The 9,175-nt window shown below is 38.6% G+C and overlaps 1 protein-coding gene across 1 annotated transcript in view; it reads right to left on the reverse strand.

Moving 5' to 3' along the window:
* Positions 1 to 9,156, reverse strand: part of LOC126372756 (tRNA dimethylallyltransferase) — a 323,848-nt gene extending 314,692 nt beyond the window's left edge. The window contains exon 1 of the mRNA XM_050018632.1: positions 8,978 to 9,156. Within this exon, the coding sequence (XP_049874589.1) occupies positions 8,978 to 9,115 (138 nt within the window). The 5' untranslated portion in view covers positions 9,116 to 9,156. The remainder of the gene's footprint in view (positions 1 to 8,977) is intronic.
* Between the last annotated feature and the right edge of the window lie 19 nt (positions 9,157 to 9,175).

Raw genomic sequence — 9,175 nt, forward strand, 5'->3', positions numbered from 1 at the left:
CGTAAACTAGGCTTCTTTGCAGGGTAGTCAGCTTCGAGTAACCTCACTAAACTGGAAGGATAGCTATTTTTTATGCTTGTAGTTAAAGTAGTAGTAGTTAGTGTTTTAGTTGTAGATTGCCTTTTAGTATTAGTGCATGTTTTAGTTTTAAGATTAGTTTTAAGAATGGGGCCCTTAGAATAAGTTTTTATTTCAGGAAGTTCCGATGGTAATACAAGCTCCTGCTGTGGCCATTCCGACATATCTTTTGAAAGAAAGGTAGGTCCGTGCCACCAAAGATGAGCTTCATGAATAAGCTTAGGGTCTAGACCTCGCGAGGCTAGATCTGCAGGATTGTGTATTCCCGGAATATGCCTCCAGTCTGATGAAGATGTCAGCTCTTGAATTTCAGCGACTCGATTTGACACGAAAGTTTTCAAATCGCGAGCCTGAGAAGATAGCCAACCTAGGACCACAGATGAATCGCACCAATAAAATTTCTTGTCAATGTTTAATCTTAGAGCCTTTAGTACTTTCACGGATAGACGAGCAGCAAGAAGCGCTCCGCATAACTCTAAGCGAGGGATTGTTTGAGGTTTCACAGGAGAGACCTTAGTCTTTGCACAAAGTAAATTAGTTACTACCTTTCCTGTGTCATCAACTGAGCGTAAATAAACGCACGCTGCGTATGCGTTTTGAGACGCATCGCTAAACGCGTGAAGTTCAATGCTAGAAGGATCCGCGCTGAGGACCCACCTAGGAACTTGAAGAGAAGAAAGATCATTTAGACCTGAAACAAAGTTTAACCATATGTTCTCTATATTAGAAGGAATTTCATCATCCCAATCGTGTTTCTCAAGCCATAAATTCTGAAGAATGATTTTTGGTATGATGGTACATGGGCTTAATAAGCCGAGAGGGTCGAACAACTTAGCTGAATTTGATAAAATAGTTCTCTTTGTAGCAACAGAAGGACATTCCACATTAGTAGGAAATGTAAAGACGTCAGCGACCGGGTCCCACTTGAGGCCTAGTGCACTGGATTGCGAAGATAAATCTAAATCCTTTGGTATGAAGGAACTCTGATTATTTATGAAATTACAAGGAGCATTTGTACGAAACTTCCGCAATGGGAAGCACGCAGAATGAAGAATTTCAGTCACCTTATTTATGTTGTACATCAGCTCCTTCTCTGAGTCACAGCCTGAAAGAAAATCATCTACATAGAAGTCGGATCGAATTAATTCTGATATTTTGTCGTCGGGACATTCTTTGGCTAATTGCAATAAACATCTCGTGCTCAGAAAGGGCGCTGAAGCCGTACCATATGTGACGGTATTAAGCTGAAATATTTTAATAGGAAGATGCTCACTTGCACGCCATAAAATCATCTGCAGGGGGCGCTGCTCGGGATGTACCAACACTTGCCGGTACATTTTCTCCACGTCGGCCGAAACGACATATCGATGTTGTCTAAACCGTAGCAAGATGGAAAACAAGTCGTCCTGTACGACAGGGCCGACATGTTGTATGTCGTTGAAAGATGTACCTGTTGTGGTCTCGGCCGAGGCGTCGAACACCACTCGAAGTTTAGTGGTCTCGCTGCTCTCCCTCGTTACAGCATGATGTGGCAGGAAACAACCGCGAGATGGCGCTGCGACCTCAGTCATATGTCCTAGGCTTTCATACTCTCGCAGGAATTTATTGTACTCCACACGTAGGTCGGGATTCTTGCTCATCTTCTTTTCCATTTGAAAAAGTCTCTTTTCTGCGATGTGGTATGATTCACCGAGGACGTCTGGCGATTCATGAAGAGGTATTTGGACACAAAATCGCCCATCGTCATCGCGGTAAGTTGTTTCGTTGAAGATCTTTTCACAAGGATGATCATAAAATGAAGGAATGTTGTCCTTGGGTACTTCCTCGAGTTCCCAGAATTTACTAAGTTGCTGATGAATATCTTTACTAAACAATGTACGCTGTGGCTGTGGCGTGTCACAATGTTTACCCGCCATAGAGCCAGCAACTATCCACCCTAGTAAGGTTTCCTGAAGAATGGGTTTATTTTTTCCCAACTTTATTCTAGCTGAACCAAGCACGTCCCAGAAGATGTCGGCTCCCAAGAGGAGATCAATGTCAGAAGGCTGGTAGAACTTCGGGTCAGCTAGTTGAATGTCGCTCGGAATATTCAAGTCGTGAACATGAATTTCCGCATGAGGCAGCCTGTCTGTAATAATAGGAAGAACGAAGCATTTGACAGGCGCCTTGAAAGACGAATAAGAAGACTGAACAACAATATTGCAGTGTTCATTTATATTGACGACGGCATTGCTTAGGCCGGAGATGGATTGAATATTACTTTTCACTTTAGTCATACCGATTTTAGCCATAGCCGCATCGGTTATGAAAGACGACTGACTACCACTATCCAGCAAAGCTCTCAATGTATAAGTTTCGTCATTGTTTGTCACCTTCACCAAAGCCGTAGACAGAAGAGCCTGGTTCGAGGAGACAGCAGACATACTGATGACACAAGAAGGATTCGCAGCTGATGTACTGGGCGTGGCAGCAGGAGAAGATGCTGAAGAAGAAGACGACGACTGATTATTAGACGTTGGAGTGAGGTGAGTATTAGTACCTACTAAAGATGCTCCATTATTTTCACTACCTTGTTTGTTAGGTGTTTGTTTTTGTGCATGATGTACAAAGGATTTATGTAACACTGTATTGTGCTTTCCTTTGCAGATGCGGCAGCCACCAAGATTGCACTGGTAAGACCTGTGGCCGCTACGAAGACAATTGCTACACAATCGCCACTGAAAAACCTTTTTAATTCTCTCATCAACAGGTAATGATTTAAACTGATCACATTCATATAATTTATGCTCTTTATTACAGGCCAAGCATTTGCTGCTGAAGGAGGTGAGCTCAGGCGGCGATGAAGCAATAAAAGATTTTGGTTTTACAAATGATTGACGGTTTTCACATTGTACAGTTTTACTAGCATGCATTGTTTCCAAAACAGTGGCACGTTGACGAAGAAAATCAAAGAAGTTTGCTAAATCTGGTTGTTTTAATGTTCCCCTGATCTCCTCCCAACTTCTAGAAGTTACTGGGTCCAATTTTGATGAGGCCATGTAAATGATGAGAGTGTCCCACTGTGTAGTAGGTTCTCCTAATGAAGCTAATGCACTCAAGTTTTTGGAAATTGCATCGATCAAGTCACGAAGCCCCTTATCGGATTCTTTGCTCAAAGGTTGAATGGAAAATAAACATTTAATATGCTCATTAATTAAAAGACGCTTATTATCATATCTGTCGCAAAGGAGCGACCACGCAATGTTGTAGTTCGAAGAAGAAATGCAAACTGAATTTATGACAGCCTTTGCCGAACCTTCCAAATAAGATTTCAAATAATGAAACTTACTGATGTCATCAATTGTATCATTGTTGTGAATAAGAGACAGGTACATGTCTCTAAATTCCAACCATTTGTTTGGGTCTCCGTTGAAGGAAGGAATCTTCAAAGGTGGCAACTTAACGGTGTTGCCATGAGAGTTTGTCTGAGAAGTATTATTAGATTTAGATGAACTTTCAAATGTTTGGAGTAAATCTTGAGATTGTGCTATAAGACTATAAAATCTATTTTCAATTTCTTGTCTTTCAATTAATTGAATATCCTCATTGCTGTCTAATGATTCTATCTGTGATTGAATTTTATCAAAGTCATCTAAAATATCTTTTATTTTGTTAAATCTCAAGTTCAACTCGTAAAACTGAACTTTATTCAATTTAGTATTTAATATTGGCTTTAAAAACCTTTCAAATAATGTTATTCTAGCCTTAATACGTCCTCTCTGTGCAATAAGTTCCTTTAAGTCAGCCATAATTAGGGCGCAAACAATAGATTTTAATCAATATAATTTTGCATACAAAGTGTACACAAAATGCACTTGAAGTTACTTTAAAATGATGTTTAAGTTTAACTAAAATGTAATGAATGAATACAACCTCGAGCGCGCTGCACAACCTTATTAGATGCGCGAGCGCGATGTCTCTTATCAGCTTATCACTGCGGGCCGTGGCGACTGCGCGTCGACACGGTGCTTGTTGGAAAACGCGTCGTAGTGTCAGGGCTCAAATCTCGAGTTTCCGCCGACTTCTCTCGGAGTAAAGCTGAAATTAGTCGGCCAAGATGTTGAAGACAAGTAATGACAATTTTTGTAGAAACAATAGGGAACTTTGTTAAAAATATGACGTAAAATGTACTGAGTAGACACTATGACTTGACACAAACAAATTTGCAATAAAATGTTGAATTTACGTATAAAATGAAGTTAAATAGATGTATTTACGTATTAGATGAATGTTTTTAATGAAATTAGTAGTTATTTTTAAGGAAATATGTAAATAAAGATGAATTAGCGAATATCAAAATGTCGCCGAAGACAAGTTTCAACATGAATTGTTGACAAAATTAGAACAAAATCGAAGCAATAAGAAGGATTATAAATTGGATAGGAATGGGCGTTACTTCCCTCGGATTGTTTCACCTCGTCCGCAGACTTCTTATGGGTTAGAGTAATCGCGTTCCAACGATGTTCTTCGATCATGTACGGGGTCACCAGAAATGTTGTAGCCGATCTGCTCCAGTGGGTTTTTCGGGTACTTTTCAATAAAGATGCTTGTTGCTCGATTTAAAGATGTAATTTTACTTATTTAAGATGTTTACAAAACAAGAAGTTGACTAAAAAGTTAAGTATAAAAAAAGATGCGTCGACGTCACAAGATGATCAGAAGTAGTATTTTGTATCTGTCAAACTCTATTGACAATCACAGCGCGCTCGCCGCAAACGGCACGCTCGTTTCATTGAGCGCCAACAGGTGTTAAGAAACGCCACATCGCAAATTGATATAAAAAGCAATATTGCTATTTGACATTGCGCACTTTGTAAGTGCATATGTCATAAATTGCAATATTGTTTTTTGATGATCTGCTTCATTGTGGCCTTTTTAGTACCCAATGAGTTAATAAGCAAGTGTTTTTTGATTAAAGGGACCCATTTTGTAAACCGTCAACAGTATTAGGAAGTTAGAAAAATAAACCAGCAATTCCTGCAAATATGTGAACTTTGCAATCCAAAGATACAAATCGTTACATAACTGACATTGTAAAAGTCTTATATTCCCCACAAAGAGTTTTCCTTTACGCTCGTCGCGGGAAGTATTAAAAGTATTTCGTCGCCGTATAGCGAAAACCACGAAAGCGCCTTTTTGAAAAATCATATTCTGATGTGATTTCAAATCAATCAAATAAATCCGAGTATATAAACCACAATGTGTTACCTAGATTGAAACTATCGTGCCTGTTACGAGGTTTTATTAACAAAAATAGCATCCGAATGTCAATTTTCAAAAAGGCGCTTACGTGGTTTTCACTGTAAGGCATCGATTTGTAAATTGACCCATCAAACTGGTTTGATACTTCGCCTCCGTACTCTTAGTTCTCGTACCAATTTGACCAGATTTCAATATCGTTTTAGAGAGGATGTGGTTAGGTCGTGGGACCACACAAAAACCTAAAAAACTTTGATCCGTAAAAGGAGAAAAAAATCTATAAACTTTGCATTTAAAAACAAACTTGTGGCTTGTATGGGTAAGGCGGTAGGCAGCCAGGTATAAATTATTTAATACCTATATCACAGCCCGGACACTAAACTAAAGTCTCGTCCTTACCACATGCGTGTGAGCGAGACAAACAGATCGCACGTGCTCACTTACTCCTTAACGGTTTACGGCTTTACTAACTAATCTCAGCTGACTGCATGCTCAAGTCCCTGTTTTTATATGTATAAGCACATTGACATGATCTTGAGGGCAGTCTCGAAGCTGAGATTAGTTTATTAATACCACCCTAATAGACAAAAGTAAGCCCCCACCAAGAGAGGAAGAAGAGGTAAGTCAATCTCGCTCGAAACTGGTATTGATAATTATGTATCTCTAAACAAGTCCATATTGCTCGTTTCCACAAAAAAAATCAACCAACTTACGGTCATTTTAAAGTACATTGCCCTGTAAAACTTATAAACAATTATTGTCAGTTCGTAGTTAATAACAAGGCGGGGACCGTTCATTCTAGTAATTATAGGCAATACAAAAAAAAAACAATCGACATTAATCCACAGTTCCCAACTAGACTTTTAATAACTTTTTCAATAGTAAGCAATTATTTTATGGTCTGGATAATAAAACCGGTTGGGAGTTTTTGGTGGGTCAAACAAATTAGTGTGATTTCCCTCATCGTTTTATGAAACATTATTAAATGATTAAAGTGCCGTTCAGTGGAATTCTCTGCCGTCTTCTGTATTTCCGAATGCATATAACCCGTGTGCTTTCAACGCCAGAGTGAACAGGCACCTTCTGGGCGAGCTCCATCTTAGGCCTCGTCAATGCCTTCGGGCAAGTCTGGGGCCAAGAGCAAACCCATCAAAAGTAAAAAAAAAGAGTGCCGTGTCTCTTGTCTCTTTCGCACTCGGCCATGTACTATATCCCCGTCCTGCTGTCATTCAATCATGCTACGTTAACCTGTCACTTTATATATCGTCGCTGACGTCGCTAACTGGCGTAGCTAAAATTTTTGGCGAATCTGATTTGCACCTTTTGCTATTGTCAATAAGACCCAAATTATTTAAGCAAAATATAGCAGATACGTCAGTTTGCAAAATGCTGAACTGGAAGGTATTTCGGATAGTGAAAAAGTGATCCCATAAGAGTTCCGATTTAACCTTTTGAGGCTAGAAACTGTCGAAACCCTCAAAACGAAGAGGTATTCGTCTTCATATTATTTGAAAAATCACATCATCATCATCATCAATTTAAGAGCCACGCTCTTGTCGGTGTAGCATTTTCCATTCCAGTCTATCAAAGGCCAGTTCCTTGACTTCCCTATAAGACACGACGTTAACCTTTTCTTTAATCTGTTCCATGTAAGCTCTTCTTGGTCTTCCCCTTCCTTTCTTTCCTTCTAGCTTTCCTTCTATGATGTTTTTAATGAATTCGTCGTGTCTTATTAGGTGTCCAATCATCTTGCCTCTTCTGTCCTCAATAATTCTCAGTATTTGTCTCTTTTCCCCTACTCACACAAAAAAAAATCACATCCAGATACAATTTCTATTAACAAAATCTCGCAATAGACCAGCTACTTTCAATCCAGGTCAAAGTTTGTGGTCTCAATTTTTACCCGGTATAAATGAATTGTAAGAAATCGAGGTTTTGTTAAAGAATATCACGCGTACTTACACGCGTTAACGGCCTCCGTGGTCCAGTGGTTGAACGATGTGCTCACGATCCGGAAGTCCCGGGTTCGAATCCCGGTGGGGTCTAATCACTTTGTGATTTTTAGTTTGGTTAGGACATTGCAGGTTGACCACCTGATTGTCCAGAAGTAAGATAATCCGTGCTTCGGAAGGCAAGTTAAGCCGTTGGTCCCGGTTACTACTTACTGATGTAAGTACGTAGTCGTTAGTTGAGTCACGTCAAGGGCCTTTATCGGTTCAATAATAACCCTGACACCAGGCTTGATGACATTGGTCATCCACCTCTCAACCCACACGACAGAAGAAGAAAACGCGATAGATTGTATCGACCCTCGCGTTATTTCTCACATCGTAGACAGCATAACTCATGCACAAGGGATTAGTATTGAAGTCATAAGTTGAATTTAGATATGATATACCTGTATATAACACATACATATCGATTCATAAACTCACGCCCATAACCGGGTAGACAGAGCCAAACATAAAGAAAGCAACTCCTGTCACTATTTGATAACAAATTCCTGATAAAATCTCCCTACTTGTAGATAATTGACTGATTGAGGGGAGGCCTGTGACCAGCAGCGGGCCGTTGGGCTGTTTATGTTGTGTATATTTACTAATAATAAAATACCTAATTATGCAGTTCTTAGTTTAAAGTCTAAGCAGTCATCCTACAAATTCAGGTTGGTCCCAAAAAATCTTAATAAATAACTTCAGAAATGCCATAAATTATAGCATCACAAACAAAAGTGGTGATTCTGGAAGATAATACTCTTTCATAACTTTTGATTGGTTAATTGACTGTGATTTGTAGATAATTATTTGTGACACAAAGACTATCTATCACAGGCTTCATAATATTTATTATAAAATTTAGTTAAAAAATTCATTCATCATGTGTATGAATACGAACGAGTAAATTCAGAACTGGGGGGTTAAAAGGGCCACATCGAAGCAATTCATCTAAGAAAGCAATATTGCAATTTGACATTTGCGCATATAAAAGTAAGTGCACAAAGCAAACAAGTGTCAAATAGCAATATTCCTTTCTTAGATGAATTGCTTCGATGTGGCCATTTTAACACCCCCTGTTCTTAAGACATGGCTTGCACAAAAAGGATTTTATTGACGTCATAAGAAGTTTCAATATTTAGAGAAAGAATAGTTTTTTTTTGTTTAAGACTGTTTACTAGTATTATTATAGATAGCCTACTTATAAACTACTTATTCTACATTTTTTACTCAGGGGTATTTTTGTAAACAGTCTAAGTTTGTATTCCGGTTTTTGTGAAGTTGGTAAGCACTTCTAATTAGTTAAACTAAATATACCCACTAAAAATCATAAATAAATTTATATTGAAAATTAACCAGAAAGGCAGATTTTCCTAGCAAGGAGATCTCAGCCATAAGACGTGCATAATACAGATATTTACTGAAACAAATCACTGTATTATTCCAATAAGAAACTGTTTGAGGTTAGATTTTTATCACTCACTAACATTATGCTTCCTTAACAAACTGTAGGTATATGCTTGTTTTCTGCATGAAAACGTTGCAAACTAGTATTTCTTCGAAGCTAATTTTATTTAAATGAAGTATCCCTCATTGATAAGCAATAAAAACAAACAAAACTTTTGAGGTTAGGATACCTCCATTTTACTTGCAGATTTATAACTTACCTGCATAGAATCTGCACTGATGATTTCTGTACCAAATTTTTGGGCTAATTCTACGCCTAATTTGGTTTTTCCCGTTCCTGTAGCACCCAAAACAATCACCATAGGGATTCGCGAAGATAACATTGTTCGAAAAGCCATTACGATTGGCAACCACGCGAACTTCACTGTTATTTTGACGGATGACACCGCTAACTTCAG

This window comes from Pectinophora gossypiella, chromosome 14 (genome assembly GCF_024362695.1).
Source record: "Pectinophora gossypiella chromosome 14, ilPecGoss1.1, whole genome shotgun sequence".
In the NCBI taxonomy this organism is placed as follows: Eukaryota; Metazoa; Arthropoda; class Insecta; order Lepidoptera; family Gelechiidae; genus Pectinophora; species Pectinophora gossypiella.